At 37.2% G+C, this 24,608-nt stretch overlaps 1 protein-coding gene across 5 annotated transcripts in view; it reads right to left on the bottom strand.

The window, feature by feature from the left end:
- The window catches only part of Mipol1 (mirror-image polydactyly 1), a 297,757-nt gene that overhangs the window by 80,782 nt on the left and 192,367 nt on the right, over positions 1–24,608 (bottom strand). For all 5 annotated transcript variants that reach the window (XM_052738577.1, XM_052738576.1, XM_052738573.1 and 2 more), the window contains exon 9: positions 23,247–23,341. In XM_052738577.1, the coding sequence (XP_052594537.1) occupies positions 23,247–23,341 (95 nt within the window). The remainder of the gene's footprint in view (positions 1–23,246; positions 23,342–24,608) is intronic.

Genomic DNA, 24,608 nt, shown 5'->3' with positions numbered 1-24,608 from the left:
AGTAAAATGCAAATCAGTAACACCAACAAATTGTACTGAATCATCCACAGACTCGGATCAGTGTTCTGCCTCTGCTTTCTCTATTTAAGTATAACACATTCTTATTCTCATAGCTTGTAAGACATATGAATACAGCAGCACAAAGACATATTTGCAAAACTGTTCTGCATTTCAGCACCAGGAGAGCGCATTTGGAAGCTGTGATGAGAAGAGTTCATGGACTGATGGTGAAATGAGGGAATGTGTCTATCTAGCACCTTTTAAAAGCTAAAACATAATTTTCACAGTTACATCAAACTGTGAGAAGCTTCCTTCACTGAGATAGTAGCCCGAAACCAGGAGGGAGGGTAGCCAACTATTCATTACACAAATAGCTATTAACATGCATTTTCAGCCAGATACTATATTAGGTTCAGAAATCAAAAGTTCAGTGAAAAGTTCTAATCAAAGATGTTTTCCTGACAGATCTGTGAAGCCACAGCTGAGGTTATTACTTTGCATATAATTACCCAGTTGTTCTATTACTATTTCTTGAATAGTAGACTTTTGCATACAAATTGCACTGCCTTTTTGTTGAAAGTATTACCAAACTGATTATATGTGTTGGATTCTCAATTCTGTTCCAATAACATGAATATCTGTCTTCTTACGAACTCCAGTGTCTTGACTGATGCCTGAGTATACTATATCTTGCAATCTGTAGTCTACTTTCCCTAACTGCTTCCTTGATCTAATTGCTTTGATAATTTTTTGGCAGTCATCTGCATTTTCATATAAATTTTACCATTAGCCTATATTTCTACAAATAAAGTGGATGTAGATTTTTGCCTGAATTATGTGGAGTCTGGACACCATAGATCAGTTTGTACAGAGTTGCTGTCTTGGTCACACAGAATCTTCCTTTTGTCTATATTTTGTCTTTCTCCAAATGGACCCTTCATAATTGCTGCCAGAACCTTTCTGTATTTTTTCAGTGTAGAGTGTTAAGTCAGTAAGATGGAATTTCATTTAATTTTTTTGTCCTTCTTTTGCTTTGAGACTTAAAAAACTAAATATTAAAATTTCATATTTTTTTGTCTATTGCTAGCAGGTAAAAATAGAGTTAGCTTTCTTTTTTGATCTGAATTAACTTATTCTAGTAGCATTAAAAAAGAGCTCATCATTCTCTAATGCAATTGTTCTATTTATGAATAAAAGTGAATTTCCCTTCCATTTCCTACTCAAGAAATTATAACTTCATATCAAACAGGGAAGTGGTGAGCTGTCTATCAACACCCTTTTCTCGTTCTTATAAAAATTTGTTGAGACTTTTACATTAATGATGATAGCTGTGACCTTCCCCCTAGACATTTTTTTTAAATCAGTTTTACCAAGCAACTAGGCAGGTTCTGAATTTTCTCCTGTGCTTTTTCTGCATTCTCTTTTCACTCCTTACTCTGTTAACAGTTAGAATTTACACTTATTTTCAAATGTTAAAGCACTGCCATGATGCAGTATCAGTTTTATGTATTGTTGTATTTGCTTTCTAGTCTGGGTGGAAAGTTCCAGAGCTTCTATACACAAAGGGTATCAGCTTGTAGTTTTTGTTTTTGTTATGCTCTTGAATAGTTTTCAAAATTATTTCACCAACTGAGTTGGCAAAATTCCCTACCCTATTTTCTAAAAACATTACAACTGTTTTTAATCTTCCTTAAGTGGTTGACAAAACTCACTGTAACACACCTGGGACTGGAATTTCTTTGACAAGTATTTTCTGAGTTCAATCTCTGCAGCAAATGGTGCTGCTCAGGGTCTCCCTTTTATAATTATTATTGTTTTTTAACAGACAAAGAAATGGATTTCATTGGGAAGCTTTCATACAGATGTTCTTTATCCTTAACTGACCTCCAACTCCGCAGCCCTCGCCTGTCCTAGATCCCCCACTCTTGCCGTTAGCTTTCTCCCCACAAACTAACGTCTCTTTTTGTGACCCACATATCCCATCACCCTCTCTTTCTTGTTCACCATTCCTCTCCCTCTAGGCCTCTCCTCTTTTTTTTTTTTTTTTTTTTTTTTTTGGTTTTTCGAGACAGGGTTTCTCTGTGTAGCTTTGCGCCTTTCCTGGAACTCACTTGGTAGCCCAGGCTGGCCTGGAACTCACAAAGATCTGCCTGGCTCTGCCTCCCGAGTGCTGGGATTAAAGGCGTGCGCCACCACCGCCCGGCAGGCCTCTCCTCTTACAGCATTCTTTCTAATTTCATGTTTTACACACACACACACACACACACACACACACACACACACACACACACACACACACACGTGTAGTTTCTGTAGTTAAGAAAAAGCACATGGTATTCGTCTTTTTTTGAGTCTGATTTATTCCACTTAACATAATATTCTCCAGTTCCTTCCATTTTCTGCAGTTTTTATTTTATTCAGTGACTTTACAGCTGAATAAAATTCCACTGTGTATATATATAACACATTTTCTGTACCTGTTCATCTGTTAATGGACCTCTAGGTTGATTCCCTATCTTGGCTATTGTGAACAGTACAGCTTTAAATAGATGCCCATGTGCAAACATCTCTGTAGTATGCTGACTTAGGATCCTTTGAATATATGACACCCAGGACTGGGTATAGCGGGGTCATATATAGGGATTCTATTTTTAGTTTTTGTGAGCAACTCTACTCCATACTGGCTCCCACAGTTGCCATTCCCACCAGTACTGTATAAGGAGCACCCCACCCCCACACCCTTGTCAGTATTTGTTGTTATCTATTTTCTTGTTGATAGCCATTCTGACTGGACTGAGGGAGAGTATCAGTGTAGTTTTAATTTTCACTTCCTTGATGACTAAGGATGTTGAACACTTTTTCAAACATTTAATGGACATTACATTGAATCATTGTTGGGGTTAGTATAGACTATCGACTTGAAGGATCTACAAAACAAGCCTTTAGCCACGCAGGTGAAGGGTCATCTTGATTAGGTCACTGAAGTGGGCAGACCTACCCTAAAAGTAGGTGACTCTACCCCCTGAGGTCTTGCTGCGGTGACCTCCCTGCCAGGATAGACTACATCCTCCATCTGTGAACAAACTCTTTCTCCCATAAGGTGCTTTTGCTGGGCATTTTGTCACAGCCCAAGAAAGTGACTGACACAATGGTCTAATGACTAAACAGTTTTTTTTTTTTTAAACTTTATTATGTGCATTAGTGTTTTTTGCCATGGGTGTCAGGTCCCCTCGAACTGGAGTTACAGACAGTTGTGAGCTGTCATGTGGGTGCTGGGAATTGAACCCAGGTCCTCTGGAAGAGCAGGCAGTGCTCTTAACCACTGAGCCATCTCTCCAGCCCCAACAGACAGCTCTTAAAGGAAGAACTTTCCTTCCTTCCTTCCTTCCTTCCTTCCTTCCTTCCTTCCTTCCTTCCTTCCTCCCTCCCTCCCTCCCTCCCTCCCTCCCTCCCTCCCTCCCTCCCTCCCTCCGTTCCTTCCTCCTTCCCTCCCTCCCTCCCTCCTGTCTCTCCAACTGCGGACTTATTTCTCAATTCTAGTCAGACTCTTCCACTGGCCTAGATGTCAGTCTTCACACCACTACCACACTGTTTTGATAATTGTGATCACTATCTCTGTAGTGAGTTTTGAAAACAAGAAGGATAACTTTGTCTGCTTTGTCTTTCTAGAGACCATTTTTTAAAAGTAGAATCTCTAAAAAGCAAAGAAATAACAAAACACTTTGTCTTTTTAAATCCTTTCAATTTAGGATTATTTAACGATTAGCTTTTAGTTTCCACAACCAAGTTTCTGGGAGTTTGGTAGGAATCACACTAAATCTTTAGATCAACTTAGGGATTCCACTATCTTCTTGTTCACTAATACAGATGTTTCACTGGTTTCTAATTTTGAAGTATGTCTGATGATAATATAAATGCTGTTTTTGAAATTACAGATGATTTCTACACTGTTCTTATGCTGAAAATCTACCGCCTTTTTTTTTTTATTAGTTTGATGAAGATTTTTTCCTGAATTTATTAGGGTTTCTGCTTATGATTGTGCCATCTGTGAATACTGAGGGGTTTACTTCTTTTCCAGTCACCCAAACTTTAATGGGATTTTTGTTCTCAAATGCCCTGACTATGACCTCTAGTATATATGAAGCAAGGGAGGAAATCCTTGTCTTGTGTGTGATTTTTAAAAGGAAAATACCCAAGGCTCTCCTCATCAAGTGTGAAGGTTACTGTGGTTTTCAGAGATGTTTCTCCCCATCCAGGCCTAGGTCACATTTTAACCTAGTCTGCTGAGTGGTTTGTTTTTTTTGTTTTGTTTTTGCACACAGTTTATCAAATCTTTTTCCTATATCTTCTAAGATGACCACATAAGTTTTATTCTTTGTTCTACTTAAGTTATGTATGTAGTTACTTTTTTGCATTTTCTATTATAATTTAAAAATAAGTATTGCTTAGATGAAAAAAATTTCAAAATACATCCTTTGCACAAAATAGTTATATTATACTTATATTTATATTATTTTTCTTTCAAATACCAATTTTAATCTATTTTTCAATATCACATTATTAATAATAAATACCATATGATAGCTAATAAAAGGAACATATTAAGAATGAAATGAATGATACAAATTCTGAAATAATTTATGTTGTGGAATATTTTTACACTGTGTGTAAAAATGTATTGCTGTGATTGGTGTAATTAAAAAGCTGAATGGCCAATGGCTAGGTAGGAAGTATAGGTGAGAGTTCAGGGCAGAGAGAGGACTCTGGGAAGAAGAAGGCGGAGTCGCCAGCCACATGCTGAAGAAGCAGCATGGGCAATACAGAGATGAGGTAATGAGCCATGCAACAGAACATAGATGAAAATAAATGGGTCAATTTAAGTTATAAGAGCTAAGGCCAAGCTTTCATAATTAATTAATAAAAAGTCTCTGTGTTGTTATTTGGGAGCTGGGAGCCCAAAGGAAAATCTGACTGCAAATCTTGATTCTGCATGTATATATAAGGTTCCTACTCCCTCCCCCACTAATGATATGGAGGAATAAAGAAGATAACTTGAAAACTTCAATCAGTGGCTAGCTATACCATGAGGATGTACCAAGAAAAATTAACCATGGAAAATTTAAAATATTAGAAACTCTTCCTAGAAACAATTATAAAATGACATTACATAACATATGAAATTTACTTTTAAATAATTCAAGAGTACAGAGGTCTGTGTGCCAATGGGTGGATGGAATGGGACTATCCGAGGGTTGATGGTTTCAAGGGGAGATAATGAGTCGGTGTGAGTTTCACTCTGCCTGCTTTAGAATCCACTCAAAATTACTCATGAAGAGCGCTTTGCTACTGTTGTTGAGCTGAGAATGGAAGCCAGGGCTGTGTACATAGTAGGCAAGCACTGTACTTTTGGATTATACTCCCAGACATTCTCAAGCTGTTCAAAATTCACTTACTTTTAAAAAATCCCATTTTTATAAATTACAGGAAAATTTGGGTATAACTTATATTGTTAAAAACTTAAGTAATTCATCCCATGTTACCAAAGCACCAAAGGAAGTACAGGCTTAAAAACTGCATGTTGGCACTAAAATTTCTGTGAATTCCTCTTAATTCCATGATGTGATACAATATGCTCATTACAACCTCTTCACTTTTGCTTAAACTCTGCTTCTGGAACATAATGTTCTCTCTTAGAACCCTACTCAGTCATGTCTTAATTCCCAGACATCCCATGAAACTTCCTCTATTTCAGAGTAAATGATCTCTCCCTTCTGTGGCTTGAGGATGTCCACTAACATCATTTAACAGTATGTGGTATTATTTGCTAATTTTGAATACACATTTTTCTTTCTGTATCATTCCAACTTCCTTGAGGATAGTGTTTGCATATTGTCCTGTGATACTCACCTGTCCAAAGGCTCCTAGAGTCCTCTGCCCTTAATAAATCATTCAGAACTGATGGGCTATTTGGTTAATGATTAATTCTTAATATGGTTACTGTTTTGTTAGTAATTGTGCTATAACACTGATAAAACAACAAAGTAATACTATAACCTACTAATAAAAATAAAGTATTATGAGTGTGTAGATAAAATTACTGTCAGGCCCAGTATTTCCTTTCTGTAGCCTGACACATGATATAACACTAGAGCTTAAAAGTTCTCAAAAGAATATTCAGGGGAAGTCTATTTATAAATCCAGACACCGACTGCGGTTATAATTTGTACAGTTTAGTTGAACACAGACAAAGACGGCTAAACTCCAAAGCAGGTCATGTTCTTTTAATGGTTTAACCCGTCTTTAAGGTCTTAGTGGTATGTTTTATGCAATAAACATAACAAACAGAGCCAAATCAGGAAGATAGCACTGAACTACCAGTTTTGCCTCAGGAGTAATAAGAAGGAGGTACAGATAGGAAATGTTGTATAGTAGGAACCGTGAATGTCCAGGTTATCAGATGGATTACATAATAGTTATGCTTTTATCCTGGCCCTGATGTGACCTAAGCCATTTGTAAATGGGATGATATCTCACAAGGATGCAGAAGGGATAATACCAGATAATTCTTGTACCAAACTGTAAGATACAGAATAGTAGGAATTGGAAATATCAATGGTGAAACCCATGAAAATCTTTTGATAGATTGAAAAGGATAAAAATTACTAAACTGACAATTTTCATCAGGTTTCTGAGTATTAAAGTATTCCTGTGTGAAAAAAAAGAACTCATGAAAATAAACTGAATCACAAAAAGCTAAATCTGAGTTCAGGACACTATTTTGATAAAATCTGCATCTTTTTGGCTTAAAAACTGCTCATTCTGGCTGGGTGGTGGTGGCACAGGCCTTTAATCCCAGCACATGGGCAGAAGCAGGCAGATCTCTGAGTTCGAGGGCAGCCTGGTCTACAGAATGAGTTCTAGGACAGCCAGGGCTACACAGAGAAACCCTGCCTCAAAAAACAAAATAAAACAAACAAATAAATAAATAAAATGCTCATTCTGATGAACTAATTCACTTATTTTAAATAGCCTAGAAAGCATCTGCTTTCATTATGATGTTAAACAATTGTTTTTGATGATTTTCCTTCTTCTCTTCTATTGCTGTGACATCCTTGTAACTTTCTTTCCATCCCATGAAATGTGTGTGTGTGTGTGTGTGTGTGTGTGTGTGTGTGTGTGTGTGTGTGTGTTCAGCAATGTGCTCACTTGTGTGCGTGTGTGAAGGTTAATGTTTGTGTCTTTCTCTGTCATTCTGCACTTTAGTTTTGAGCTAGACTCTCTCTCTGTTTTGGCCAGCATGGCTGGCCAGCAAGTCCCTGGGATCTCCGCCTGGCCCAGTGCTGGGGTTACAGATCCACAACAAGGCATCTTGCTTTTTCACATGGGTTCTGAGGTTCTAAAATCAGGTTTATACTGTGAATAAGCATTTTACCAAGTGAACATCTCTCTAGACTCATGGATCTTAAAGTGATTTACAATGAGAAAAAAAAAACAACAACAAAAGACCAATTCCAGTAAAAATTTGTTTCCAAAGATTCAGTGATTCTACACTCTTGTCATAATATTACATTCAGACTAAAAAATAGTAAAAGACCAAACAGAACAAAACAAAAACACCCCTCCAGCTGTGAATTGATAGATTTTCAAGGAAAAGTTAACAATGATAATCTACATTCGATGGCAGGACCATGACCATAGCTCACTTCCTGGGTCTACACCCAGGTACTGCCGATGCATTGTTTCATTTGATTATTCTTTACAATGGGGCAGGATAACTAGAATTCTTATTTTACATGTCAGGAAATTGAGGCTTTGAGAGGTTAATTAATTGTCAAAGGTCATTTTCTAGAAAGAACATACACCATCTGTCTTACCGTAGTGTTAGTTCCGGATTAAAGCATTATACCATATGAAAAGAATGAATGCAAAACAACATTTTTTACCAATAAAAAGATGAGCAAACATCAACAAACATCAGCAGGCTGTGATGCTGTCTCCACAGCAGAGTCTAAGGTTAGGAGTGTGCAGCATCCAAGAACATAGCAATTTTTACCCTGTCTCATATAATTGATGTTTTAGGAAAAATTGTTGTTCAAAATAGCTAACCAAGTGAGAAAGTAACTAGATTTTTCATGAATTAAAGTAAAATATTCAGACTAATATAGAATAAAAACAAATGTATAAATGCTTATGCTTCTGAACTTCCTTACTGTTTTACAGAGCAACTGGATGTTATATGTTTGTTATTTCAGTCAGAACCAGGCAGTTTTAAAAACCATTTGAGTAAATGCCTGGTATTTTATTAGTAGACTACTAATAGACACGAATCCTTATGAACACAAAAGGAAGAAGACATAAGGTAAATCATCTAAAACTTAAAAACATGATAGTAGGTTAAGCCACAGTAAATTCAAAAATTTCATATCTTAGGTTTGGAATTTCAAGTGGAACAAAATAACTTTTAATTTATCTGACTTAACATGACCTTTTTTTTTGTTTGTTTGTTTGTAATTATGGGGAAACAATTACATCCATTTTGGCTAATGAACTTTTGCTAACATCATTGTTAACTCTGTAGAGAAAGCACTTAATGATATAAAGAGAAAAACTTTACTTCATATGTAATTGAACCTGGAACATTTACACATTTAAATGTTTAACTGCAGGTAAACATTCATCCTTCTGGGAGATGATCCATGTAAAAGTGCCCCATGGCAAAACAACAATGCAAAATCCCGGACGCCTGGCAGCACTGCGAGTCCTGCCTGGTATTACTGGACCATCACCCGCATCCTTAGTCAATATTGACTTAGCTCTTTATGATAGCAGTGGCATTAAAAAGTTTATACACATCAAAGGTAGCTTAAAGATGTCAGTATTATATCTTGTACCGTGTGCTACCCTTGTGACTCACTGCTTTTGAAATTAATAATCAAAATGTTCTTTAACAATTCCAATTATGAACTATCGTTTCCATTTGTCAAATATTTTAACTAGTTAATAAACATTTTAGTGCACTTATTTGTGTATACATGTTCTATAAATAAAACATAAATGAAATATTTATATTTCACATATGCTAAAACTCTAACTGTACTAAGTGAAGTTTTCCAAGGCAGAGAGGAATTGCATGCTTTCACTGTCATTTCTGGTCATAGTTTATGCTCATAGGATTGAACTTTTCATATTATTATTATTGTTATTATTGGTTTTTCAAGACAGGGTTTCTCTGTGTAGTCCTGGCTGTCTTGGAACTCACTCTGTAGACCAGGCTGACCTTGAACTCAAAGATTCACCAAACTCTGCCTCCCAAGTGCTGAGATTAAAGGCGTGTGCCACTATTCCTGGCTTGGACAACTTTTCAAAAAGGCACCCTCTTCTTCTAATCTGAATACTGGATGGAACAAGTTGTGATAGTTTCGCTAAATAGTCTTCTAACCTATTTATAAACTTTATGATACAAATGGAAAATGGATTCTTGCTTGTAAACTCATTCTGGTATATACAGTGGGGGTTTAAAACTTCATCACATTGTTTATATGAACTGTATAAAAATCAGTGTAAAAAATAAGAAAGTGAAAGACAAATATTGTGTAATACAGATAATGCTATTCCTCTTTAATAAAGAATTTTTGTAAACAAAATGGTACACTCTTCCTGTGCATGTGTTTATATGCATGCATGTATGTATGTATGTATGTATGTATGTATGTATGTATACATGTGTCCATTGTGTGTGTATTCATATTCAGTTGTGTGACTGTAATCATGTGTATACCATGACAGGTGTGCAGAGCTCATAGGTCAATCTTGGGTGTAGGTCTTTACCTTCCATCTTATTTAAGACAGGTGCTCTCTCTCTTCTCCCTCTCCCCCTCCTTCCATCTCTGCCTCCCTCTTTTGCTGCCCTTCTCTCCTGTTTTCAGGTTAGCAAGCACAGACCTCCAGGAGATTGGCAGGTCTTTGCTCCCATTTTCCTGTGAAAGAACTGAGATTACAGATATGCATCTGATTTAACGTGGCTCTGAGAAATCAAACTTCATGCTTGCAGGAAAAGCATTTTAACACACCGAGCCATCACCTTAGCCCTCCCTTATATTTTTCCTCATTATAAGGTGTCAAATTAATAAAATCCACTTTCATAGGTACTTATTTCTGTGTAGGTTATTTGTGGATAGTAATAATTTTTGAAGACTAACAAGAATCAGTGTCTTATAAGCCCATTTTTAAAATTTTTTTAAAGAAAGCACTTCATGCAAATAAAAATTCAGTTTATCAGGGAAAGATTAATAGCTAAATTTCCTTCCTATTAGTTACCATACATTTCATAGGAAGTCTGTAGCCCCAGCTTCACTTCCAAGGCCACTATCTAGTCATTCCCTAAGCTCATACACTTTTATCTCCCTTCCTAAAGTAGGTTCAGCATCAAAGATTCACCAATCATTCATCTATGGCAGGATATCACAATGAACAAAATACAAAAGGTTTTTCTTGAAGAACTTACTCTAGAACAGTGAACAAAGACTATATAATCTTTGTGTCATGGAGGCATGATCTCGGAAAAAGAAGAGGGCAATAGCTAAAAGAGGGATGCAATGAAGGGCCAGGCTACTTCAGAAGGTGTGGTCAGGAATAATTAAAGTTGAACAAAACAAAAAAGCCAACTGCAATCACCTTCTGGGTGAACTGAAATCAGAGAAAGCATGCTTAGAAATGTCTGTGATCACAGCCGAGTGTGCCTGGAGTGAGCCAAGAGTGGAAACATTAAGAATGAAGCTATAGAGATAACTAGGGGTCAGCGACTGTTCCAAAAGTCCTTTCCTGCGTCAATGAGTTTGAACCTATCTCCCACTTTCTCTTCCACCAGATTCAGGGTATCTTGTGTTATGTTTAGGTCTTAATACACTTGGCGTTGAGTTTTGTGCATGGAGCTAGATATGCATCAATTTCCATCCTTCTATGTGCAGTCATCCAGTTTGACCAGTACTATTTATTGAAGAATCTATCTTTTCTCCAGTGTGTATTTTTGGCTTCTTCTTAAAAACTCAGGGGTCCATTGGTCTGTGGAGTTATGTCTGGGTCTTCAATTTTATAATCATTGTTATTCAGAAGGCAAATTGTTAGACACATCATGTCCATTTATCAAAGCAACAGCAGCAGATTCATGACTAGGGTCTGTGACCTCCCAGCCATTAATTTTTGGCTGCATTTATAATACCAGATGTAATACCTTTTTATAATACTAGTTTATAATACTGTATAGGCACCAAATCCAAAAGTGAAGTAGTTGCTCACATCCATAACAGGCTTGCACTATTGCAGCAGTGGCAATACTGTTTTGCCTCATTGGCATTGCTGCATATCACCACATAACACTGTTAGGGCATTTATCCCTCAGCAGTACCTGCTGGCATTATGAAAGCTAGCCAGCAGTAGGAAGCTCCTTTCTTCTGTTTATCTTTGGCAATAAGGTCTTATCATCTAGATCTGGAGGTGTGGGAGCCCGTTCTCGGGTTCCTCGAGGCTTTACCCAGCAGGTCCGCATAGAGGATGATTAGACCAAGGGCCTGAGTGCAGGTGTCTGAGATGGTCTGCACTTGGCTGTGCTGGGGGAGGAGGTCTTTTGCTCCACCCCTTGGCGTCTCTATAAAAACCCTGGGGCAGAGACAGTCGGGGCCGTTGGAATAGGTTCCAGGCCCTCTCGAGGCTATCCTTTATTTTCTATCTGTTTATCTCTGCGATATTCTCTGCTGCTCGCACTCAAGAAAACTCTGGGGAACTGTGGGGGTGGTTGGGTAAACGCTCCACATGGAGGCACCCAACATCAGTGGCCAATGGCTATATTGTTTTGGGACTTCTGGAGGCTTCTTGACCAAGAACTTGCAGGGAGGCAGTCTACTCCTGCCACTGAATATTTTCATTTAATGACCAGTGGCTCCCGGGAGCAGGTTTACCCACTCATAAAACACCCTGATCTTTGGTCAGTGCCACTCTAGTTACTGCTGTGCTTCAGAAGTGATTGCAATTGAAGTCAGGAGAGTCAGTAAAGCAGGTTCCTTCACATGGTGTAAGAAAGTCTTTTCTAATTAGACCTTACCGAGGAAGATGAAGTCTCTTAGGAAGAAGAAAACAGGCCTCTCAGGACTTAGAACTGCAGTATGAGCTCTCCCCTGGTTTCAGCCTGGCTGGCTTCCCTGCAGGCTTCCCAGCTCCTGCAGTTGCTTGAACCACTTCTCTTCAGTAAGTCGCTTTCCTTTCACAAGCACAGTCTTCTTTCTCCTTCTTGGAGGGCACTGACAAATATACCAAGCCTCCATTCTAAGCTCCTTGTTCTGTTAGCAATCTAGCTTTTATTTTGTCAACAAATTTTATATATTTTTAACAATGTGACGACTCAGCAAGCATTCTGGGGAATGATTCTAATTAGTCTTTTAGTAAACAGTGTTATATTGAACACTGAACAGTCTTATTTTCTAAGACTTCTTAAAATTCCAAATTTCAAGAAAGGTTAAAAACAAAGTTTTGGATGATATTTTTCAAATCTGAACATTGTAAGCTCAAGAAAAAAGAGAAATCATGTTGGTAGGTGATATGTATTTCATTAATGTGTTTCATATCTTTACAAATAACTAACCTTGACAATGGACTAGGTTCATGTTATATTCAATAATTTAATTCATAAATTTTATACTTGAATTGTCATATTTTTGCACAGATAACTACTGTACAGAGAAACTTAGGAAGAAATTTTCAATCTAGTGTTAAATTTGAGTTTTTATTAATTGACACATATGTACAGAAGGCTTTCTATAATATAAAGAACAAAAGTACTAGTAGGGAAATTAACACACACATACAATTATGACACTGAGAAGCATAAAGCATATATTTAAGAGAAACACTGTGAATAAATATCATAGGAGTTCTAAACAGAATAAAATCACTTCTGCTAAAAAAACAGCAGAAAAATATTAACAGGAGGGTTGGTATTTAAACTTAGTAGAAAAATAACTGTATAGTGAAGGTTCAGTGAGAATAAGGTCAGTGGAAGAATTATTCCAGAATAAAGAGATGACATAGGGAAAATATCACACTGGGAAAGCATTTGTTGTATCTATGAAGCATATTGTGAACAATTCATTTTAAGAGTGCATTTAATAGTCAATTCCATATAACACATTTTTTAAAATATCTATTATGTGGTAGGCAGCATGTCAGTAAAACAAATGCAATGTCACTGACAAAAAGAAAATTTCTGGAGAGATGCATCAATAGTTAAGAGCATTGCCTCATCTTCTAGAGGATCTGTGTTCAATTCCCAGCACCCATGGTGTCTCAAAACTGTCTGCAACTTGAGTCCCAAGGGGATCTAACCCCCTCTTCTGACCTCCATGGGCACTTTGTACAGACATACATTCAGGCAAAGACACATACAGATAAAATGAATAAAATCTCAAAAAATTATATGATAATCTCAAAAAATAATTAAGAAAAGAAAACATGAAAACTTAATTCAAAAGCAGAGTTGGTGAAAGCTCTAGAAATTCATGTATGCTAGGTAAAATAGTGTAGAACTTATTGTGTAATAATATACTATTGCTAAATACTACTGATGGCTGAGCCAGAGGTTGAAAAGAATGTCTCAACAATATAGAAGGGAACAAGGAGTGAAGGCAATGGAAAAATAACAAGAAATACTTGAACAGGAAATTTCTTATGCCATCCATGGTAGAATGAAAACATGGCAGGGACTGAAGGATGAGATCTAGCAAGACAGATATTTAAATTAAAAATATATATAAACTAACCATTGCCCACTGCAAGCAGCTACTTCTATCTGGTGAAAGACATTAGAATCTGTAACTTTTGTGTGCTCATTCCTAAGAAGGAATATATCTTTCCCTCTCTGAGAAGACAGAACATTGAAGAAGATGGAGTAGAAAGGATGTAAAAGTCAGTGGCTGGGGAAGCATGCTGTGAAAAGTTGTCTTCTAGATGTGAACGGCTCTTGTACTTATGAACCCATAGCAACAGTGGCTACGTGCACAAGGCTGGGTCCATCAACATTTCATTATGGAGGGGAAGCATCTCGAAGGGCTCTGCCCCTCCCCAAGGAGCTATTGGCAATTAATGATTGCTAGGATATGAGAAATCATATTCGTCAATGGCAGCCTCTGGTTGCTATGGAACAATCTCCTTGTACATTGTGAATATGTATTACTCTCATTGGTTAATAAAGAGCTGACTGGCCAATAGCTGGGCTTGTGGTCAAAAACAGAGAGTGGGAAACAAGGAGATGGAGAAAGGCAAGATGAACACACTGAGCTGAAAAAAAAGGGTACTGCCACGTGGTAAAGCATAGATAAGAAATATGGGTCAATTTAAGATGTAAGAGCTAGTTAGTAACAGCCTAAGCTATCAGCTGAGCATTTATATTACTAAGTCTCTGTGTGGTTATTTGGGATCTGGCTAGCAGTCCCTATGAAAAACTCTGCTTACACATGGCACCCACTGTAGGGCAACATATTTCCACATAAAACCTGAGAAAGTTTAAGAAAAGGTTTCAAATACACAAAAGTAGAGCCAAACATGGCTTCCCAGTCTCACACTCTCATGCCAGCCACAGTAAAGAGATGTATCTCCCAGCAACTGCCTGAGGGATGGAGCTAACCACTAGCCACAATGTGCAAGTGCCATGCACTAGGCTGAGCCACACCTACAGCTGACATAGCAGTTTAAGATTCATCTCACAGGATCAGAGAAAATACAGATATTCAGTAAAAACAGATCCAGATGGAAGAAACCTGTAAACAGGTTACAATGTGTTTAAAAATATACATTAGACTTTAAAGAAAAGGTGAAAGATATATACAGTCACAGAATAAAAATATTGCTTAACAATAATAAAGTCTTTAAAAAAGGAGTAAAATAATATAAAAATGCCACATAAAGATGAAAAATACACAGGGAATTTGGATCCTGTATGTTATTGTGTTGTCTTTAAATTTTTTGATTGCTAATGAATGAGCAATAGCTGCTAAGACACACTGGATTGTGGAGGCTGCTGGATTAACCCAACCTGTATATTTTAAAAACTCTTGACTTCAAAATGGAAGTCAAAAGATGTGTTGCTTTGGGGAAGAGGTTATGCTTTTGTTCCCACAGAAAATAAAAGCCTGTGGATTCATCCAAGGTTGGAAATGATCAGGTTTGATTCAGGATGACCCCTTGAAAATCCTGGCTACAGACATAAAGAAATAAACCTAGAAAAACTACAAAACACATGACATATATTTTGCCTGCTCAAACATAAAACAAAAAAAATCAACTTTGGCTAACTTGTGTATAACACACAGTCTATACTTGTATTAATGCAGATATGTATGCAGATATAAACCTTTAAAAGTTTATGTATTTTCAGAGCAAGGGGACCAGACACCAATAAAAAAGGATGCCCCAGATGATCCAACATCTCAGAGTACCTCTCTTGCAGTTTCCTCAGAGTTTTGCATCCAAAACAGCTTCAAGACTGCTTGCCAAGATGGCCTAGCCTTACAAACTACTCCAGCCATGACTTAACCATTATCCTGATTTCCTTAAGGTTCATCCAAATGTTCCAGCACCCATAGACAACAGGAAACAGTCTAGAAAAAACAATGCCCATATTCCCAAAAGATGGATTATGAATGTTTGACTTTGTTTGGTGGGGAGTGGTTGAAAGTTGTTACTGGTCATGGTTAAGAAAATACCATTCAAATGAGGTTAGATTCTGGGATCTCTTTCTGAAAAGAAAATAGGGGGACATAGGAATGATAGGAAAAAAAAGAGTAGATTATTGAATCTACTTTAATCTTAAAAGCAACTATTAATTTCAAACTATTTTACATTGGTATGGATTTTAGTTTATTGATGCAAATTTAAAGTTATTTTTGTTATGCTGTATGTATGTTTCTACTCTTGTTTGGATGTTGTGCTTATACAACTCATTTAAAGATGGAATGTATAATTAAGAAATATAGGTTTGTAGTCATCTATAATAAACAAAATTGTAGTCATATTATATATATTTTCAAAGTTAAAGTTATATTTAGAAGATAGGTGATCTTTAAATACTTTAAAGAACTAAAGAATATGGCACTTAAAATGTTTTAATAACATAAGGCTTTTGTTGATAGTGAGACACATCTCCTCTTGGCAGCACCAATTTACTTAAAAAAAAAAGATGAGCATCAAAGAACCTCTGTATGGAGTTTGCTTTCTTTATGGCAAAATCTAGCCATTTGGGCAAAGAAACTGCCCTTACCTCAATTGCTGACAGTATACTGTTCAAAGTGGATCAGCAGGACACAAAAGAAAGTGACTGTCAAACTTTGCCAAGACAAGGTAGGACAGTCCTTCAAAAAACTCTACTTCTCAAAAATGTCTGTCAGATATACTAGGCCTTTAGGCCAAATATGGATGCCCCAACATTACAGAGGAACTTTGGGTGACTGTCCAGGCACCCAGATGTCCCTGTCATTAAGTAACATTACACTCTTCTGGGGTCTTTGATGGAGTTAAAGATGAAACAACTAGACTTAAAGTTTTCTTTAGTTATGATAAAAGGTAAATTAGGTATAAAACTTCAAACTCACGAAGATAAGATAGATAATAGAGTATTTTCTCTAAATTTTCCAAATACAAATGAACTCAATATTGTAACTGTAGTTCTTATTGATCAGTGTTTTTGTTATATATAGATTTACTATATTACAGTTAAAACATTACTTATTAATTAGACAAAAAAGGAAGAAACGCTGCGGAACAATCTTTTTGTACACTGTGAATATGTATTACTCTCCTTGGTTAATAAAGAGCTGACTGGGAGTTACAGACGAAAAGACACTGCAGGGAAGAAGGAGGGTGGAGTCACCAGGATATATGGACAGAAGCAAGATGAACATGCCATGCTGAAAAACAGGGACGATAAACAAGCTTCTGAAATGCTAGTTTACTGGTGACAGACAAGAGGACCCGATTCATGTCTAGATGCTTTATTCTTCCTTTCTTTAACTGAAGAGGGATAGAGAGAAGCACTGTAACATCTGCAAGCACCGAGACCTGGGCCTACCTTCCCTGAATCTAAGAGGCTATTATTACCATGATGGCTCTTAAGCTGAGGAATGCTGCGCTGCAGGTTCATGACAGGAACATCATTACTGAGCACAGGTCCGATCCCTGCAAGTTTCAGATTCTTCCCCAGCGAAACTGTCTAGACTCATACTAACTAAGCTGTTGGAAACAGATGGAGCATTTGCACAGCAATAACTAGGTTCAAATACTACACAAATGGTATTTTTATTTTCAGGTCTTTCCTCTTTGGCAGCTCTTGGCTTTAGTGGAAGAGCTACCAGATCCACTGGTAGGTTTAGCATCCTCACTAGCCCCTACCTTTATCTCTGCCAAGGGAAGTAGGACCAGTCTTCCCAGCATTTAAATTTTCTAAATCTCCAAATAAAATCTCAAAAATGTATTTCTATACAAAGAAAAGTAATGCTTATAGTTACAGAAACTCTTCTCTGGACCTAACCAAAGCAAACGATTTTAAGAAAAAAAAAAAACCTTCAAGAAGTGAGTGTCACTATTTGGTAAAAGTAGGAACAAAGGATAATAAAGGTCAGAGTTGCTGTACAGAGTTAGAAGCAGAAGTGGCCTTTGTGGCACACACTCCTGAGCTGCATTCTGACTTCTGGCTTTAGCCAAATACTCTGGCTCTAAAATTTTGTAACACATTTTCCCAAATGTCAAAAATTTCCTTTGATATGAATATATATATCTGTGTATATGTAAATCTATCTGAACAGCTGAAGAGGTATTTTTCTTTAAGCCTGGCTAGACATAATTAATAATTTATGAGATCTATCTGGCTATGCATGTCTCTGGAAAGTACAGGACTAGTATAAGTTTTATCCCACAAGAATGTAACTTTTCCTTTTCTTCTGCAACATAAGAAGCTTTGAGAAGTCGGATTCCTTACGAATAAGCTGCCATTTCACATATGGACTTGTTAGCACCTAAGAAATATTACTCACTTTCCTTAAATAAAATTAATTAATTCAGATTTAATTAAGTTAAATTAATGAAATTAAATCAGACTCCAATAGTCCAGGAAATTTAAACTTGGCTGTTTTAAGGAATGTCTTCTTTTTAAACGTGTACAGCTCAGGAATGTTGCCCTTATGTCATTTAGAATAAGTGTCTGAATATCCTTGCAGAAAATTCTCTGTACAATTTTTTAAATTATGTTAAAATAACAAAGTCACAATTTAAACAATTTTGAAGTGTTTGATTCACTGGCAGTAAGGAATACACAATGTTGCACCACTTTCCTTACTAGTATACGATTTCCGATTCTCCAGCGCCCCTAGCCTCTGATAAACCATATTCTGATTTCACTTACTTCCTGAGGGAAATGTAGAGACTTCATAATAGTTCCTTCGAGATGAGGAGAAAGGGCTTACACTAGATCACAAACACTGAGTATCTTCTTCCCCTGAACAACCACTAGTCATTGAAGATTTTTTCCGTAAAGAATCAGGAGTCCTTCCTTCCCTTCCTTGCACCCCTTCCTTCCTCGCCACCAGTGTCAGGCCCTGCGCTCCAAACCCTTTGTCTCTTCCTAGGCAGGAGTGGCGGGAACCGTACTGTTTTGTGTGCATGGTACAGTGTAGTGTGTGTGTGTGTGTGTGTGTGTGTGTGTGTGTGTGTGTGTGTGTGTGTGCACATGTGTAAGTCTGGAGATCAAATTCAAATCCTCTTAGGCCACCATTCAAATCTATTAATACTTGTGTTTTACTTTTCACCATATTTTGAACGACAAGCATGTATACTTTTGTTTTACAATCTGATGCTGTTTTTGAGAAAAAGTCCATTCAGTGGTGCCCTGAGGAGGTCAGACTTCTTCAACATGACCCCCTTCTCAGTCTTTTTCGTGAACTGCTGTGTGCAGTTCAGAAAAGGCATCATCCCATGGTATAATGCACAGCACATGGGAACACTGTCATGTGCTGTTTAAACTTGCTGAAAGTAGACTCTGAGAGTGAGAAGGGCCCTCCTGTCCTAGACCCTGTCATGTTATTCCAAGGTTCTCCCAAAATGTCCTCCAAATATTCTTTCCTGGGACAGGCTGGGCTGCTAATTCTGTAGGAGGGAAGAAACAGAATCAGCAAAGCAGCCCACGAGTATTGACCCACTGTCCTTGGGGACAGCTGGAAGGTGACTCACTTCCAAAGATGTTACTGCTGCTTATCTCCTATATAAAAGTATCTGAAGTGGGAAGGCAAAGAGCAGCTCAGCCGTGAGAAGCTCATTCACGGAGACAAATCTCAATTGTGAGGTCCAGCTGACTGCCTCAGTTTGCCCAGTATTTCTGCTGGGTGTTTGGAGGCCCCTAGTTTGATTGCTCTCTCATCCAGGCTACTACCCCAGTCATCGCTGCTGAATGTGGTAAATTCCGATTTGATAATATGTTGCTAGCTACCTGCTGCTTCAATGCTGCTTACTATTTATCCCTTTACTTTTGATTGCTATGTGCGTAATAAACTTACTAATTCAAGACAGAATTCATAGCTCACATAGAACATTCTCTAGACTGGCCTTACAGAACACATGGTCCAATCTGCTATCAATCAAACATCACAGAGCAATGACAGTTCAGTATGACCACAGTCAAAGACTAAAGGTAGAAATGGTTTCCTTAGGCAATGACTTGATAGTTATGGAACTGCAGTCCACTCATGCTGTACTGGGTGAAAAGCAGCCTTTCCCCAGGCAGAGCTGATATGATGTTACTGAGAACGCCCAGCAGACATTTGTGCAGCTGTTTATTCTTCACCTGTTCTAGCTGGACCTGCATGCACCACAGGTAAATCTCCATGCTCCCAGATGCTCACTCAGTTCCAGCTGTTGCAACATCAATACTCTACGCTTTTAGTGCTCTCTATCCAGAAGGTATAATGTACAGTCTCTGGGCTACCTTGAAATCTATTGCTGCTCTCACCGTCTATGTTCATATCCTCCATCTTCTGGGCTAGCCTCATCTACTCCAGTTCCAGATCCTGTAGTTCCCTTGCAGTTCCTTCTGTAGAGTCTTTCCCTCATCTTAACCATGATAATGTGGTCTCTAGACAGAGTCTCAATTATCTATTCTGGAACAGTGAGTTGGGCATCCAGATGTTTTAACATATTGTTTATATGCTCGTCAGTCAGCAGGTGGTCCATACCTTTTTGTACAGAGAAAATGCCTAACATGTCTGCAGAGGCTCTCTGGATACTTCAATGTTCCCATGGAGACAACTTCACCAAGCAGGATAAAGTTGTTAGCACTTCCACTGGGCATCCTGGCATTGCCAGAAGCTTTCCACGATATGTCATTGGTGTGGAGAGGCCACTGTTCTTGTGTTCTCCTGGCTCCCACGGACTAAGCTACCTTGATGGATTGTTCAGGGGCTGGCTGTAGCACTAGCACATGAAGTAAAAAGAAGACATAGAGATCTTCACTCTTGAGTCTGAAGTCTCAGTATTTTCTGGCTTCCCAGTTGCTTCTCATTTGACACAATTTCCCCCTAGCATAGTGATACTTTTAGAAGTCACATCCTAACTTCTATTTATATGAATTTGTCTATTTTTAGGTATCTTTAAAAAATTTTATAATTAATTTAATTTTACATATCAGCCACGGATTCTCCTGTCCTCCCTCCCACCCCCACCCCACCCTCCCCCCAATCCACCACCCATTCCCATCTCCTCCAGAGCAAGGACTCCCCTGGGGATTCAGCTCAGCCTGGTAGATTCAGTTGAGGCAGGTCCAGTCCCCTCCTCCCTTCACCCAGGCTGAGCAAGGTGTCCCAGCATAGGCCCTAGGTTCCAAAAAGCCTGCTCATGTGCTAAGGACAGGCCTGGGGGCCTCCTAAATAGTTCAAGCTAATCAACTGTCTCACTTATCCAGAGGGCCTGATCCAGTTCCATGAGGGCTTCTCAGTTATTGGTTCATAGTTCATGTGTTTCCACTAGTTTGGCTATTTGTCCCTGTACTTTTTCCAATCATGGTCTCAATATCTCTTGCTCATATAATCCCTCCTCTCTCTCACCGATTGGACTCCTGGAGCTCCACCTGGGGCTTGGCCACGGATCTCTGTATCTGCTTCCATCAGTCACTGGATGAGAGTTCTATCTCTCTCATAACCTGACAGTTAGGGTGTATCTTTAAGGTAGTAATTGTTAACTCTGTTTAGAAGAGCTTACGTAACTCTTAGATTTAGGAGATTCTAAGATGATTCTTTTAAAGGCTGATTTCGTCCTTTTTACTTTCTGTAGGTGTGTGTGCCTGCATTTATGCACTTGCACAGTTGTACTGGTGACCTGGGAGGTCAGAAGAGGATGTCATATTATTTGGAACTGGAGTTATAGGCCGTGGTAAGTTGTTCATTGTGGGTACTAGAAACTAAACCAGGGTTTATTATTGACTAACTAAATTGATTCTAATGGTAGCTACAGTTAAGAAAGTACATAATCCATACAAACACTGTAATATTCATTTTGCTATTCAAACAACAAAAAAATGGGATAGCAAGATTTTTTTTACCATTAGGGTTTGTCTACCTGTACACTCTCCCTAGACACTGACCACAATTGGAGAAGCAAATTAACCACCCCCACACATGTGGCATCTTACAAATGTGGTAGTTTTCTATGGGTGCTGAAAAAAAGTACTATAAACTGGATGGTTATGGACACAAGAAGACTGAAATCACATGTCAGGTGGACTATCCTCTCTGTGCTGACTGTTAATCTTCCCAGACAAACTCAGTGTTTGCATTTAGGTGGCAGTCTTTTGCATCATTTCTGTTACATGGCTGTCCTCTGCCTGTGTATCTTCACGCGGTATTTCCCCAGTGTCTATCTGACTCAGTATACAAGTTTCCTCTTTCCTATAAAAATGCCTGTCATAGTGGGTTAAGGCTCACCCAAATGACCACATTCTGACTAGTTTCCCTCCGTAATGACCATATTTCAAAATAAGCTCACATTAAGAAATTATGGAAGTTCAGCCTAGTTTTAGGGGGAGGAATACAATTCAAGCCACAAAATAACCAACTAATGCAGATGTCATTGATATTTCCTTAAAGCAGGGTTTCTTTTTTGTTTTGTTTTTTTCTGGGAAGATATTAGAATTTTGTTTTCATGAACTGTCAATACAGGTAACAAACACAATGCTTGAGACATCTGTGCTGTCAAAAATGACTGGTGTTTTATTCCCTAGCACTTGCAATTATACCCAAGTAGCACCCATGAACATTATTAATAAGAAGTTGCAGTTATTAATATATAAACTGCTAGGTTTGCTGCTATCTCATACATTAATAATGAAGCATATATATCATGACATAATATTTTTATAATAGCAATTAATTAAAATTTATTTTGATTTAATTATATTTTAGGCATTTAACAATGTTAGTCTGAGAAAAATTCAATTAAAGTTTAACCCAGAGCCTCAATGGCTTTTTACACTTCAGACTTAAGGTAGCTTTAGACTTAGCAGTCAAGAATTAAACAGGGCATTCATTATACATCAAACAATTTCTTTTATCACTGTCCATCATGAAAATACAGTATTTTACATTTAACTCAAAATACTTCTCTCATACACCCCACAGAAACCTGAAACAAAGTATCATAAAACAATTATTTATCCTTAAAATATAGTATGCACTATTTATAACTAGTCCTAGAATAGAAATGAAATAATTTTGTTAAACATTTTTAGTGACATTTCCATAGAAATTTCTCATAGCATATCGTAAAAAGTGAAAGCTCATGTTATATACATACATTTTGTTTGCATACGTGTCTATCTATCTACTTATATATCTATTTACACACACGCACACACACATACACATATATATGTACACACATAACTTTAGAGGTGGCATTTAGATGAGCAAATACTTCAACTAACCAGGCTTCACTTAGACGACTGATTATTTAATGAGTTATGTAAATTTAATGGTATAAACTGAAATGTTACCAAATGTAGGAATGAAAGGTAAAAAATAAATATTCCAGGTAATTTAAATGCTATAAAATGTTTTAAATCCCCAGAGTTTAATTTAATTGAGGAGTTTCTTCAGCCACAATTACAGCATCAGGTACAGGAGTTTCTCACACAATATTCACTTGAACTGAAGTATAAAATGTTTTACCTGTAGTAAACTCGTAATGTCTGCAGTTCTTCTTCCAGTCTTTTGTACTGTTCAACTGCAGTTTCTCTGGCTTGCTGCATTGACAGCAATTTTGCCTGCAAATATTAGTTTTGGCATGTTAAAACACAGGGTGAAGTGTGAATATGAGTCAAACCCTTTGTTAGTTTAAAATTCTAGCCATATTTTTAGCAATCACAGTTCTCTACAAAAATAGTAGAAATATATGGGTAATAGACATACTAAAGACAAAATTTAGTAAGTGTATTAACTTGGCTAGTTACTAAGCTTCAACCTTATTTTATCTGTATTATCAGATATGCCCTTCTGCAATGTTTAACTTTATACACAGAATTGAGAATGTGGAACATGAGTTCAGAGAAGTATCTAGAGTAGAGATAAGCACAATGGGCATTTCAGATACAAATTTAATGTGACTCCAATGCTTGATCTCACTAGATTTTCTTTTAACTTTATTAACAGTAAAACTCAGAAAATTCTAAGTATGTTGTCAAGCCATCTTTGATACACAAAACTATGACCTGATTCTTACAGATATAAGTTAACCTTTTCAATTCCTTTTCTGCAAGGGAAAATTTTTCCCTAAAAAGTAGATTGATGGCAGCTTTCATAGCTAGATATACTTTGCTCAAGGATATTATCTTAACACATAGGCAACTAAGTCTACAAAATATTAAATTGAGTTTATTCTATTCTGATAAACCATCATCATTCTACATCTTAGCAGGATTGGTGGCGTTTTCATGTATGTATATATTGTGCGATGTTTGGAACAAGGTAAACTTTTCTATATCTTACAGATTTATCAGTATTTTGTGGCATAAACTTTTAAGGTATTTTCTCCTAGCTTTTTGCAGTGAGTTGTTATCTGTATTTTTATTCTGGTAGGGTTCAAAGTTGTAATTTTAAAATAATTTTCCATGTTCCCACCATCATTTCCACAAGTTTTAAGAAATGTTAAAAAGAGTTTAACATTACTTTAAAAATAAGGTATTAGTAAGTGAAGTTTTAGTATTATTTATTCAAAGTTCAATTTGCATGAAAATACTATGTTTCAGTTTAAATAGTCTTTGACAGTGAACATGCAAATGTTTCAAACCTTGAAAACTACACTGTCAATAATTAAAAGTAATTTAAATTCTGGAGTTTTAGCATTTTGTTGAATGCATATGATTCAGTGGAATTAGTTTCTTGCATAAGAATGCAGTAAATAAGAAAAATAATAAAAACACAATTATGAGAAAATTAATTAGTGTAATGAAAATGAACACTGGATAATGTAACTTTTCTATTTTAATAATGGAAAATTATAAAAGCATGCAGCAGTCTGGATATTTGCATATA

The sequence above is a fragment of the Peromyscus californicus genome, unplaced genomic scaffold, assembly GCF_007827085.1.
Source record: "Peromyscus californicus insignis strain IS unplaced genomic scaffold, ASM782708v3 Scaffold_15__1_contigs__length_86483966, whole genome shotgun sequence".
NCBI lineage: Eukaryota > Metazoa > Chordata > Mammalia > Rodentia > Cricetidae > Peromyscus > Peromyscus californicus.
This window is presented reverse-complemented; position numbering and strand designations above follow the sequence as displayed.